The 14,545-nt window shown below is 42.9% G+C and overlaps 1 protein-coding gene across 1 annotated transcript in view; it reads left to right on the forward strand.

Moving 5' to 3' along the window:
* mov10l1 (Mov10 like RISC complex RNA helicase 1) overlaps positions 1-14,545 on the forward strand; it is a 61,113-nt gene that overhangs the window by 18,434 nt on the left and 28,134 nt on the right. The window contains exons 5-10 of the mRNA XM_056281696.1: positions 868-1,055; positions 3,905-4,045; positions 7,187-7,498; positions 10,055-10,243; positions 10,485-10,611; positions 11,775-11,952. Of these exons, the coding sequence (XP_056137671.1) occupies positions 868-1,055; positions 3,905-4,045; positions 7,187-7,498; positions 10,055-10,243; positions 10,485-10,611; positions 11,775-11,952 (1,135 nt within the window). The remainder of the gene's footprint in view (positions 1-867; positions 1,056-3,904; positions 4,046-7,186; positions 7,499-10,054; positions 10,244-10,484; positions 10,612-11,774; positions 11,953-14,545) is intronic.

Below are 14,545 nucleotides of genomic sequence, written 5' to 3' on the forward strand. Positions count from 1 at the left end.
GACTTTGATCCTTTGTCTGCCTGACCATACCAATGTCCAAGGCCATTCATTTATTTAAGCAAAAGGGCTTGGCTATTTAATTGTTCTACGTCATCACGCTATTGTTAATATAAGCATTTAATATAAGCTGTTTCAAGTCTACAGCTTCATTAGGCTATATAATATCGCCCACCACTGGATTTGTAATGAACTGCAATAAACTTCTGTGCTTTGATTACCCACTCTGAAACAGTACCCTCTTCCATTTTATGCCAAGTCGTACTTCTGCAGTTATTTTGGTGAAAGTAACACAAAAGTAGCGTAATCAATTGCATATTACTCTACACAGACAGTAAGATTGTAAAGTAACTTGTTACTTTCAAATTAAAGTAACTAGTAATGTGTTACATTTTGAAAGTAACTTGGCCAACACTGCTTACATATGCAGCTCTGCATCCCAATGTGGTATGAGAAGGTGCATCGGGTGCAGAGATACTCGTATTCATAGCAATCGGCTAATGAAGACTTAAGTAATCGAAAGACAAAACAGACGTAGTTAACTGTCCTTAGGGATTGTTATTTTCAGCAGATAGTGCATGTTTAACAGAACTCAACAGATAGAAACTGAAGACGGTGCACACTTAAACACTGCACAGAAATCAAATACAAAACAGAAACATAACATGGATACACCCACCTGATAAACCCCGCAGTCTTTACTTAAGCAAGTTATGAAATACTCTTGAGATGACAGTGAGTAAAAACAATAACAGTGGGCAACAAACACAGTGCTGATCAGATAACACCTATACAGGCAGTGATGATATTTCTAAATATAACATATCTCGCTTCTCCCTCCTCCTTTGCATCCTATCCCCTCTCTCTCAGTTGTGTGTGACCAGTGTGTCAAGCAGAAGTGGTGTGGTGGGGGACAGTGTGTTTTTCAGCCGGAACTCTTTACTGCTTCCTGCTCACTACCAACCTCAGCCTGGAGACCTGGTCAACCTTGTGGTGGTGGAGAGCAGCCAGTCCATTTACAGCTGGAGGGCCCTTTGCATGGCCCCTACTAAATGCAGGTGACCACCACAGCATTTGAATGAGGTCAGGGTACTCTGTTCCCACTGTACTGCTTGTTTTCCATTCTGCCAGATAGTTGATTTTGTTCACCTGTCCTGATATGACGTAGAGAAGAAAAGTAGATATACTGCGTGTGCAAGAGACCAAGTGGAAGGGGAGTAAGGCCAGGAGCATCGGAGGTGTGTTCAGACTCTTCTACTATGGTGCGAATGGGAGGAGAAATGGAAGAGAGGTCATTCTGAAGGGAGAGTATATAGCAAGAGTGTGTTGGAGGTGAAGTGAGTGTCGGACAGAGTGATGAATATGAAGCTGAAAATCGAAGGTGTGATGATGAATGTTAGAAACACATATGCCCCCACAAGTTGAGTGTGAGATGGAAGAGAAAGAATTCTGGAGTGAGTTGGATGAAGTGGTGAAGAGTGTTCTCAAGGAGGAGAGAGTGGCGATTGGAGCGGTCTTCAATGGGCATGTTGGTGAAAGGAACAGAGGTGATGAGGTATTGAGTAGGTATGGTGTCAAGGAGAGGAATATGGAAGGACAGATTGTGGTGGATTTTGCGAAAAGGATAGACTGTAGTGATTACTCATTTTAAGAAGAGGGAGGAAGACAGGGTGACCTATAAGAGCGGAGGAAGGTGCTCACAGGTGGACTATATCTTATGCAGGAGGCGCAATCTGAAAGGGATTGGAGACTGCAAGGTGTGGTGATGGGAGAACGTAACTAGGGAGCATCAGCTGGTGGTCTATAGCATGACTTTGGAGATCAAGACGAGGAAGAGAGTGAAGGTGGAGCCAAGGATCAAATGGGGGACGTTAAAGAAGGAAGACTGTTGTGTGGCTCAAAAAAAGGTGAATCAGTTCATCAGGACACAACGTTTGACAGAAATTTTTCATCACTCTCTCCACTGTTGTGTGGCGTTCATGGAGGAGTTACGACAGGTACTGGGTGGTAGTGAAGAGTTGCTAGATGACTGGGCAGCCACTGCAGGAATAGTGAGGGAGACAGCTAGGAAGGTACTTGGTGTGTCATCTGGACAGAGGAAGGAAGACTTGGTGGTGGAGACTTGGTGGTGGAATGAGGAAGTACAGCAAAGTATACAGAGGAAGAGGTTGGTTGGCAAAGAAGTGGGATAGTCAGAGATGAAGAAAGTAGACTGGACTACAAGAAGATGTGGTGTAAAGCGAAGAGAGAGGTGGCAAAGGAAAAGGCGTATGGTGAGTTGTATGAGAGGTTGGACACCAAGGAAGGAGAAAAGGACTTGTACCAATTGGCTAGACGGAGGGACCGAGCTGGCAAGGATGTGCAGCAGTACCATATCTTATCTACTGTATGGTGATATGGGGTAACGCCTACAAAACCAACCTACAAACGTTATGTATACTACAAAAAAGAGCCATAAGGTTAGTTAACAATGTAGGATATTGTGAACACACCAACAAGCTATTTTCAAAGTTAAGTGCCTTGAAGTTCAGGGATTTAGTAAAATTTAACACAGCACAAATAATGTTCAAAGCAAGAAACAATCGAGGCATCCGGGTAGCGTAGTGGTCTATTCCATTGCCTACCAACACGGGGATCTCAGTTCGAATCCTCATGTTGTCTCCGGCTTGGTGGGGTGTCCTTACAGGCACAATTGGCCGTGTCTGTGGGTGGGAAGCTGGATGTGGGTATTTATCCCGGTCACTGCACTAGCACCTCCTCTGGTCAGTTGAGGCGCCTATTCGGGGGGCAGGGGGAATAGCGTGATCCTCCCACACGCTACCTCCCCCTGGCGAAACTCGTCACTGTCAGGTGAAAAGAAGCAGCTGGCAACTCCTAATGTATAGGAGGAGGCATGTGGTAGTCTGCAGCCCTCCCCGGCTCGGCAGAGGGGGTGGAGCAGCGACCGGGATGGCTCGTAAGAGTGGGGTAATTGGCCAAGTGCAATTAGGGAGAAAGAAAGAAAGGGGGGGGAGCAAGAAACAATCTACTACCGAATAATATACAAAACATATTCTCAGCTAGAGAAGGAGAATATAATTTGAGAGTGAAATAAAATTTAAAGTGTTATGTGTTCGTACAACTTTGAAGAGCATGGGCATTTCAATCTGGGGGAAATTGTGGAACGGTCTGAGCATGGAACTGAAAGTGCAAACATTACACAGTTCAAAAAGGAAGTACAAAGGATGGATTATCAAGAGATATAGAGATGACAGAGTTGCGTTAACTGTTTGTTTTATTTAGCTCTAAACATTTCTCTCTTTTTTTCATTTTTCTTTCTACGACACTGAGTGGATATTTGGGTTGTATGTAGTATTGAGATGTTTATTCTAGATAAGTGACATTAGGATGTCTTTTTCTTTTCTTTTTTCGCTTTCTCTCATGTGTTTTTGATGCTTTTTTCTCTCTTATAGTTCACAATAGTTTAGTTTCTATTGTGCAGCAAAACTTGCATTGAATTTGAACTATACAGTACAGTGGGAATTGAGTTTGTATAGTAGCTGAATTAAGAGTAGGTGAGAAGTGGTAGGAAAAATAAGTGTATACTTCCTCCTATTCCCTTTCCTAACATTTAACAAATAATCTGATGCATATGGAGATTTGTTCGCTATGTTTGATGTCTGGGATTTGTTGATCACTTCAGGTTTGATAGTGGCTTATCTGTATGCTATATCCTGCTTATTTACATCTTCCAAATAAATCATTATTCATTCAATTATGAAATGTACTACAACAAAGTTGGTCAATCTTTTTTTGTAAGTATAGACTGATTGATTGATTGGACTGCTTCGATTAAACGTTGACATGAGCGATATGACCTGGTTCATTAACCCATGCAAATTTCTTTATGCTGGTATTCTCTCTGCAGTACATCACCTTCCACGAAGCCTGTCCTGAATGCTGACATCCAGAGTCTTCTGCGAAACAAAGGTGGCCTGGATGTCTCATTTTATGCCCACTTTGGGGATCTTGAGTTGGGGGAGAGCCTGGATCTTGTGTTGTGGATACAGTAAGTGAATCATGCATTATTAAACGTCCTGTAATGCTTCTAATTGCCAGGCATCCAAAGAAAGACATTGGCAGCCTTCATTACAACTTTATGGTAATTGAGGGAATGAGCCCCACCGTGGGTTCCTTGGCTCTGTCTCTATGGGAAACATGAATGGAGTTTTGGTCAAACAGCTGAAATATGATCTGTCGTCAACTTGTGGAAAAGATTATAACATTTTATTTCATGAGATGATTATGAATGAACAAATTTACAAGTTTTGAGACACAAACACCATTGATTATGGTTAAAAAGTTAACATTAGTCTAATTTGTCTGTGATGTTTCTATGTGACAGCTTGCCATTTGTTCGCAACTTGATTTTATACTACTACTACTACTTTTGGCTGCTCCCATTAGGGGTCTCCATGGTGGATCATCCGTTTGCATTTCTTCCTGTCTTCTGCATCTTCCTCTGTCACATTAACCACCTGCATGTCTTCTCTCACCACATCCATAAACCTCCTCTTTGGCTTTCCTCTTTTCCTCTTCCCTGGCAGCTCACTATTCAGCGTCCTTCTCCCAATATACCCAGCATCTCTCCTCCACACATTTCCAATCTTGCCTCGCTTGCTTTTTCTCCAAACCGTCCAGCCTGAACTGTCCCTCTAATATACTCATTCCTAATCCTGTCCTCCTTCGTCACTTCCAATGAAAATCTTAGCATCTTCAACTCTGCCACCTCCAGCGCCACCTCCTGTCTTTTCGTCAGTGCCACTGTCTCCAACCCATATAACATAGCTGGTCTCACAACCATCTTGTAAACCTTCCATTTAACTCTTGCTGGTACCCTTCTGTCACAAACCACTCCTGACACGCTTCTCAAAAAAAAAAAAACAGAGAAAACAATAAAGTTTGTCAGTTTGAACATTCAATATCTTGTCTTTGTAGTGTATTCAATTGAATATAGGTCGAAAAGGATTTGCAAATCATTGTATTTTGTATTTATTTACGTTTTACACAACGTCCAAACTTCATTGGAATTGGGGTTTGTACATAGGATATAATCCACCTGTGTGCACTTTCCTCCATGTCACCCTGTGTTCCTCCCTCTTCTTGAAATATGTAGTCACCACAGCCATTTCCATCCTTTTCGCAAAATTCACCACCATCTGTCCTTCCACATTTCTCTCCTTGACACCATACCTACCCATCACCTCCTCATCACCTCTGTTCCCTTCACCAACATGCCCATGTCATCTCGATGAACTGGTCCTCTTCAGCAGAGCTGAAATCAGCAGGTGCTGCTGCAATGAATGGATCTGTCACCCAGTCATACTGAGCACTGTTGTTTGTGAAGTATTTTTGAAAGAATCCTTTCAGGGACGAGATGTGCTCCTTAAGACGTGAAATCACTGTGGTGGCTCCAGAATCACTGGTTTCAACAAATTCACTCAGATTCCAAAAGTAATCAGTATTTCCTTGATCAAGTCGCCTGCCCCACAGCTCAAGCTTTTGAGTGAATGCACTGATCTTGTTTGCCAGGTGAGGAAGGTACTTGTCTCTGCCTTGAAGCCGAAGATTTAATTCATTCAGCTTTCCAAATATATCAATGCGATAGGCCAGTTTCATCAGAAATTGTTCATCACTAAACTTGATTGCAACTTCATTCATACGCTCCTCCCCCAAAAACACTCAAATTTTCTCTCTGAGCTCAAAGACTCGCGATAACACTTAACCTTGCGAGAGTCATCTAGCCTCGCTGTGAAACAACACAGCTGAATGTTCAGCTGCTATCTCCTCATGAAGCGCAGAGAACAGCCGCGCTCTCAGGGTCTTGTTTTGATGAAATTGACCACGGCTAACAACATCGGTCAAAACCTCGTTTAGGTCAGGGCTAATCTGTCTTTATGGTAGCGCTTCTCTGTGTATGACACAGTGCGTCCATTGCGCATTTGGCGAGATCCTCTTGATTAGTGTCTGCAGTCCCTCCATTTTCACCGCCATGGTCTGTGCACCATCCGTGCAAACGCCCACACAGTTCTCCCTTTTCAGCCCATGTTCTGTCAGGTAACAGTCAAGAAGCCTGAAGAGCTCAACAGCGCTCACTCTACTTGGGACATACTTGCAAAACAGCAAATTGTCACACAGTGTCTCTGACGTAACAAAGTGAACATAAGCAATAAACAAGCACTCTTTATTGCTGTCAGTAGCCTCGTCCACTTGTAAGGCGAAATGTTTGTGTTACAGTTTTTCAATGAGTTGTTCTTCAAGGTCATTGAAATGTTGCATAATGTCTTGCAACTGTATCATTGGACAGAGGGACAGCCTTCAATTTTGCAGCACTTGTCTCATCAAACATAGTTGACACCATATTTAAAGCTGCGGGAAGTATGAGCTCCTTTGCTATTGAGTGTGGTTTGTTGCACTGGACAATTCTGTATGCGACCTTGTATGATGCCATTAGTACTTCGTTGTTCACTGATACAGCTTTTACAAAGCAATGTTCCTGCTGACGGTATGCACCAAGTTTTCTCTGATAGAACTCGAGTGGCTTATTGATGTGACTGGGGTGTAATATCTCCAAGTGTCTTCTTAATTTGTTTGGTCTCATACTATCAGCCAGAGTTTTCTGACATAAAATACACACCGGTCTCTCCTCATCTCCCACCACATTCACTGTGAACCCAAAAGCAAGATAGGCTTCATTATATTTTCTTAACTTGGTTTTTGGTTGATTGCTGTCAGCGAAGCACTTTGTCTTGTTTGTCTCGGGAGCATTGCCTGTCTTTCTTTTCGCCCCTGTCAAGTATCTCTCCATTCTGTGAACCTACAGACTCTCTTGTCTCATGAAAGCATGTTTTGTTGATTGTTATGCCGTGAAAAGATTCCGACATCAAAACGTTAGTTCCGCACTACATTCCCCCCGGATCACCCCCCCCCCCCTTCATGCCTCTGTGCCCCCAGGGGGGGCGCACCACACACTTTGAGAAACGCTGCCATAGACTAAGAGCTGAGGGGATCATAGCATCAAAATGCAAAGTTACTTCCGGGTTGTAGGGTTCATAGTTGGACCACCTTACTCGGACCAGAACAGGAATATCTGTTAAGCACAGTATTTCCCTCTGACCTGCTTCCTCTCTCTCTCACTCCTTCCAAATAGGAACAGAGGTTCTCAGACCCACACGCTGAAATGCTGTGAGTTTGCCGGATGGGACTTGGAACATCAGTTCACCGTGAGAGCTATCAAAGAAGCTACAGGAAAGAAAATGCCCAGGTCACCTGCAGTTGGCTCCACGTCCAGCCCTGACCCAGCCCCTCTTAAACAGGGAGTCAGCAGCATGAACGAGGGGGACCAGGAGAACGGCGAGGTTCGGCAGAGGCCTATACCTAAATCCGCTGGTAGGAAAGAGAAGAGAGAGGTGGCTATTGCACCAGGGCAGAGGCTGTCTGTTGTTTTGCGCTGCACAGCCAAGTAAGTTCTATTTGTTATTTGCTTTTATTAAAAGGATTGAAAATGGAGCTTGTAATACCGAGAGTCTGTAATAAAAACTGGTGTCAGTCTTCATAGTGGAAGGGACAAAATGCATAAGCCAAAATCAACTTTAATAGACAAGATGGTGAAAAATGACTTGGAAGTCACCCAGTGTGAATTAGACTAACAGTGTCCTTTAAAAAATGCTTGATATAATGAGCTGTCATCCCAGAGCTTCAAGTTTTGCTCGCCATTAGCTGAGCCAACATGATGTCAGAGCATTTACACATGATATCTGGGGGATTTCTCTTAGCTGTTAAAATGAGTTCATGAAATCTCCCTTATGAGGGAATTCTCCTTATAAACTGACAGTTATCTTAGTTATGTGAGCTCTGTTTTCAATCATTAGCATGAATTGTCAAAATATCAAAATCTTACAAACCATTTTTACCATGACTTCAGATTCAGACAACTTTATTTATCCCAAAAGGGCAATTCAGTTCCACAATCTACCCAGACCATACACAAACTCACAGACAAGTGGCAATCAGCAGTATGTCCAAGACAATAGACGGATCAGTACATAGGCAAGAGATGCACTCTGTCACCCTCGTGTGGCCATGCATGCAGACTCACACGAGGACCAGGCGAAGGATAAAAATTCACACAAGTTAAACGAATAGAGTAAATCATTAAATGAAGCATCCTAAGATGCATTGCACGTTACATTCCAATGCAACATTCAGTTAACGTACAGGCCCACAAGCCATGTGAAAAACAGTCAAGGTATAAACCAACTATGGTGGTTTAAAACAAAATAAAACATTCATTTAAAGTGACTACCCTCTGCATTTAACAGCCTGATAGCAGAGGGAATGAAGGACTTAGCAATTTGTTTTCCTAGGGGGCGCTTTATAGCGCCGGCCTGAGGGCATTACAGTGAATTCACTGGACAGGACGTGGTCAGATTGGTGAATAATTCATTTTGCTTTCTGGGCCACACGTTTCTCCCAGAGGGAGCACAAGTCTCTCTGCTGGACTCTTGATTATTTTGGAGCAGACCTTAACGATACTGTTTAGTCTATTTCTGTCCTTCACAGTCAACCCATTAAACCTTAAACCAACAAATAGAGGAAAAAGTTAAAAGACTTTCAATAAATGACTGGTAGAAAATACACGAGATGGTGTTATAGACATTAAAGGAATTCAGCTTCCGCAGTAAGTGAAATCTTTGTTATCCACGCTTGACAATCAAATCTGTGTTGACATCGAACTTGAGTTGGGAGTCGAACACGATTTCTAAGTACTTATAAGTGTCAACAATTTGAACATCCTTGCCATGTATAGTGCCAGCTTTGGGTATATCACTGTTCTTCCTAAAATCAATGATAAGTTCCTTAGTTTTTGACACATTAAGGTCAAGGAAGTTACCATTGCACCAATCAACAAAGGCAGGTAGTGCACAACCGTGATCTGACTCCAAGCCCTGAAGAAGAGACAAAAGTGTGGTATCATCAAAGAATTTCACCAGGTAGCTACCCTCTTTAGAAGACCTGCAGCTGTCTGTGTACAAAATAAAAAGCAGGGGGGAAAGAATGCAACCCTGGGGTGAGATCAGGACATTGGACATAGCTCCATTAACTAAAACCTGCTGGGTTATGTCTGATAAAAAGTTTAAAAGCAACATTAAAAGCTGATCAGGTAAATTAAAGTAAGAAGCAAGCCACTCGATCAAAATGTAACGTTGCATCTTGTTAAAGCCGAAGAGAAGTCGGCAAATAAAAGTCTCACAATGAGAATTGGGTTTCTCCAGGTGCTTATATACCTTTTCAAGGATAAAGAGTTTTGCATCCTCCACACCCTTGCCAGCTTGATGAGCAAGCTGCAAGGGGTCTAATTTGCCATCAGCTAGGGAGACAACCTCATCTTTCAAAATTTTCTCAAAAGTTTTTCATTGCAAGCGATGTAAGTGCAACAGATCTGAACTCATTTAGTTCTCTTGAATTTTTTTGATTTCGGGATAGGGTTATAGTGGAAGTTTTCCAGATTGAAAGTAACTGGCAACAATCAGCACACATCTGAAAGAGTTTAGGAAAGACATCGCTGAGCTGGTCAGCACAGTAGTGCAGAGTGTGCCCGCAGATGGCATCAGGGCCAGCAGCCTTCCTTATGTTGATTTTCTTAAATAAGGCTGGGAACTGAAACATTGAGTAAAATCAGATCTTTCAAAGTGAGAGAAAAAAGAATTAAAAGTGTTTAACAGATCAACGTCCTCCACTTCATTAACACTGACAAGTTGCCTGGTCTCACTTGCATATTGTTTAATGGAGGCCATTGATTTGAACCAGACCTTGAATCTGCAAACAAACCACACTCCTGTGGTCTGAATGCGGTTTGTAGGTGTCTCGATTTGCGTATTGTGAATTCAGAGTTTGGTTCGGAGCATTCACATATACATAAAACACTGTGGAGTCATGGTCTTAGTACATCTGAGGGGCTGAAAGGGGCCAATTTTAGAAAAAACATGATTTTTAACTTTATTTCCTCCTGTTTCAGGAACCTGGGGCGCTGTTCTGAACTGCTGTTGCTGCACTTCTCCTCTTTCACCATTGGGAGGCGCCTGGAAGTCAAAGTGGCCAGCAAGGATGAGTGCCTGCTGAAGCCTCGTGCACCCTACTGTCCCCGTAATGATGCCCTGCTGGCTTCGGCACCACCAACCAGCATGATCACCATCCCAGCTCCACCTCTTCACAGGCACCACCACATCTTAACAGTCTTATAATGATGACAGACAGGACTAGAACTGTTAATCTGCTCTTTCATTGTTGCACATATTATTCATTTATTAATTTATCATAAAGCTTTTTTTAAATGTCATTTCACTCTAACCTACTTTCCTTCGCTGAAACAAAAAATATGTTTATATAAAGAAGTGGAGTAGGTAGTAATTATCTGTCTACACTCCCAATTTGATTAATAACTTTTTTCTTCCCGTCAGGCTCAAAAATCGTCACCTACCGAGCTTTATGGGTATATATACGATTCCCCGTTCTCTGAGAGACTGCCTGAAGGCTAATTTTAACGTGCTGGCGGTTGAGCCCTGCCTGGGAGAGGTGAGGCCTGCACTGAAATACAGCACATACAAAGACCTGCAAGTTTAGATCCATTGGTAAAGCACTTAAAAAATTTTTTAAAGAAAAAACAGGGCTGATGTCCAAACTTCCTGTTTGGACTATAAAGTAAAAAAAAAAATCGGTGGGACAGTTATGCACAAAAGTTAAAGGACTCCACCAGGTAGTTTATACATTTTTTGGACATTTTTAGGCTTCATTTGATATCATAATGAAGAGAGACATGGGGTAGAGAGATGAGCTGACACATGGCAAAAGTCCTGAACAGGTTTTGAACCCTGGAACCCACACACAGTTGAATCACCAGGATGCTGTCACCTTAATTCATATTGAAAATCTTTGTTTTAATGTGTATACACACACACGGTGGCATTAGGTATTTTAATCCCTATTGGCACAGGATTGTCCATCCTTAGCTAATGTTTTAGCAAGTATCAAGTGAGCTGCAGCAGTTGTCCCTCTCTAAGAACTTTGCTGTTGGCATCTAAAACTTGAGATACCTCGTCTAAAAGACCCAGCTTCTGGAATCACCGTTTTAGCATCCCTCATATAGTCTCTGTCCCTACACCCAGGCTGCTTCCAACCTGCAGAAAACAGAGATCAGAGTTAGAGGAGTGTGAGAAGAGATCAGAGTTAGAGAAGTTAGGACTCTAAGGTCCCAGACCTCTTCTTTGACATGGTAGATGAAGTAGCAGAGATTGATTTTGCTTTAGCTTTTTCCATGGCTGATAAGTTGTGCCTGAGTGTTTTTTCACAACTCTCCTTTATATGATGTAAAGCGCGCAATTTCCTGTGCACACCTGCACTTTAAGGCCATTGTTTTTACCAGTCAGGCTGTAACATAGGAAGATCCAAATGGTCCCATGTTGTGCACTTTGTTACACTGAGACTTGGGGAAACCAACTCTAAAACTAGTATGTCTTCAATGTTGTTGTTTTACTGTGTAAAAAGTCCCCCTGTGCATCTTAAAATGTGCTTTATGAAATAGCCTGACTTTCGAGGTTCTGAGGATTCTGTTCTGTAGCTGAAACTGAACTCTGACCCTCTGACCCCCTGTGGATTGTGGGAAAAAGCCAAAAGAGAACCATCCTACAAGGGGTCACAGGGGTCATGGTATCATAGTCTGTACCCCTTTGTCTGCTCAGGCCCTGTCGTTATCCAACATGCGTGCACGTTTCTCAACCTTGCTGTGGTTGGAGGAGCTACAGGCAGAGAAGGAAATGCAGGAGTTCACCATCATTGCAGCTGTCCTCAAAAAAGGAGCCTCCTACCTGCACCTGGAAATCCCGGGCTTGTCCGAGGGGAGACCCAACCTCGCCATAGGTAAAGAGAATGAGGGAAATGTAGATAAAGCAGTGGTGCCAACTGTTCCGGTTTACCCGTAGTAGCTACGGATTTTGACCCTCTGCTATGGTGCTACGAGAAAGGTCATAAACGCTATGTTTTTTCTGGATTTTTTTCCCCCCACCAGTTATCTACCAGTCCAATGGCAGAGTTTAACTTGGGCATCCAACGAGAAGCCGAAATAGGCGGGACTAATCGCGACCGCGATAGTTCAATAACAGCTGCAACATAAGCGGTCTTTTTCTCTGTAGCAATAAGAAGAACCTGCGTGAGTTTAGCGAGAAAATTGAATGCAGTGCCAATGACGACAGCGTCTACCTCAAAGAAAGTTAGGACTTGTCACCAAAAGTTTAGGGATGAGTATTCTAAACTATTTTCGTTTATCAAGCCAAGTAAACTCTGATTTTTATGCGTATTGTGAGTACTGCAGATGTGACATTTCCATCAAACATGGTGGTTTGAACGATTTAAAAGAGCACAATAAAACCATCAAACATGGCAGATATGCGCAGGTCGTCAGAGATAACAAATCAATTGACGGATTTGTCGCTGATCGAAGTGAGTGTGGAATTATCAACACAGAGACGTTATTTACCAGTTTTATTATCGAGCACAATTTACCCATTGCCATTTCAGATCACATACAGTTCACTTTCCCCACATTTTGTTATGTTACAGCCTTATTCCAAAATGGATTAAATTCCTTTTTTTTTCTCATCAATCTACATACAATACCCCATAATGACAAAGCGAAAAAGGTTTTGTAGAAATTTTTGCAAATTTATTAAAAATAAAAAACTGAAATATTGCATGTACATAATTATTCACGCCCTTTACTCAGTACTTGGTTGAGGTACCCTTGGCAGCGATTACAGCCTCAAGTCTTCTCAGGTATGAAGCTACAAGCTTGGCACACCTATATTTGGGGTATTTCTCCCATTCTTCTCTGCAGATCCTCTCGAGCTCTGTAAGGTTAGATGGGGAGCGTCGCTGCACAGCTATTTTCAGGTCTTTCCAGAGATGTTCAATGCGGTTCAAGTCTGGGCTCTGGCTGGGCCACCCAAGCACATTCACAGACTTGTCACAAAGCCACTCCTTCATTGTCTTGGCTGTGTGCTTAGGGTCGTTGTCGTGTTGAAAGGTAAACCTTCGCCCCAGTCTGAGGTCCTGAGCGCTCTGGAGCAGGTTTTAATCAATGATCTCTCTGTACTTTGCTCCATTCATCTTTCCCTCGATCCTGACTAGTCTCCCAGTTCCTGCCGCTGAAAAACATCCCCACAGCATGATGCTGCCACCACCATGCTTCACTGTAGGGATGGTATTAGCAAGGTGATGAGAGGTGCCTGGTTTCCTCCAGACGTGACGTTTGGCATTCAGGCCAAAGAGTTCAATCTTGGTTTCATCAGACCAGAGAATCTTGTTTCTCATGGTCTGAGAGTCCTTTAGGTGCTTTCTGGCAAACTCCAAGCGGGCTGTCATGTGCCTTTTACTGAGCAGAGGCTTCCGTCTGGCCACTCTACCATAAGGGCCTGATTGGTGGAGTGCTGCAGAGATGGTTGTCCTTCTGGAAGGTTCTCCCATCTCCACAGAAGAACGCTGGAGCTCTGTCAGAGTGACCATCGGGTTCTTGGTCACCTCCCTGACCAAGGCCCTTCTCCCCCGCTTGCCCAGTTTGGCTGGGCGGCCTGCTCTAGGAAGAGTCCTGGTGGATCCAGACTTCTTCCATTTACGAATGATGGAGACCACTATGCTCTCTGGGACCTTCAAAGCTGTAGACATTTTTTGTACCCTTCCCCAGATCTGTGCCTCGATACAATCCTGTCTCAGAGGTCCACAGACAATTCCTTTGACTTCATGGCTTGGTTTCTGCTCTGACATGCACTGTCAACAGTGGGACCTTATATAGACAGGTGTGTGCCTTTCCAAATCATGTCCAATCCATTGAATTTACTACGGGTGGACTCCAATCAAGATGTAGAAACATCTCAAGGATGATCAGTGGAAACAGGATGAACCTGAGCTCAATTTTGAGTGTCATAGCAAAGGGTGTGAATACTTATGTACATGCAATATTTCAGTTTTTTATTTTTAATAAATTTACAAAAATTTCTACAAAACCTTTTTCACTTTGTCGTTATGGGGTATTGTGTGTAGATTGATGAGAAAAAAAAAGGAATTTAATCCATTTTGGAATAAGGCTGTAACATAAAAAATGTGGGGAAAGTGAAGGGATGTGAATACTTTCCGGATTTGTGTAGGTCACCTCAGTAACGCTGTGTTTCTGGACAGCAAAATCGCCTCAAAGTGTGCATGTGCAAGAACCAAGACAACTGCTATTACACAAACCTTGGCAGCTATGTGGACGGCTGACTTGGCCACTCTGTTGAAAGTCCAATTTTTCTCATTTGCGACTGATAGCAGCAATGATAAAGATGCACAACTATATACAGTTGTTGTACGCTATTTAAATGAAGAAGTAGGTAGGGTCATGACTCAACTTTTTGCATTACCTGCATGTGAAGAGATCCTGTCAACAATCCTGTTAAACGTTTTACCTGAGTCACGTGAGTGA

This window comes from Lampris incognitus, chromosome 6, assembly GCF_029633865.1.
Source record: "Lampris incognitus isolate fLamInc1 chromosome 6, fLamInc1.hap2, whole genome shotgun sequence".
Taxonomy (NCBI): Eukaryota; Metazoa; Chordata; class Actinopteri; order Lampriformes; family Lampridae; genus Lampris; species Lampris incognitus.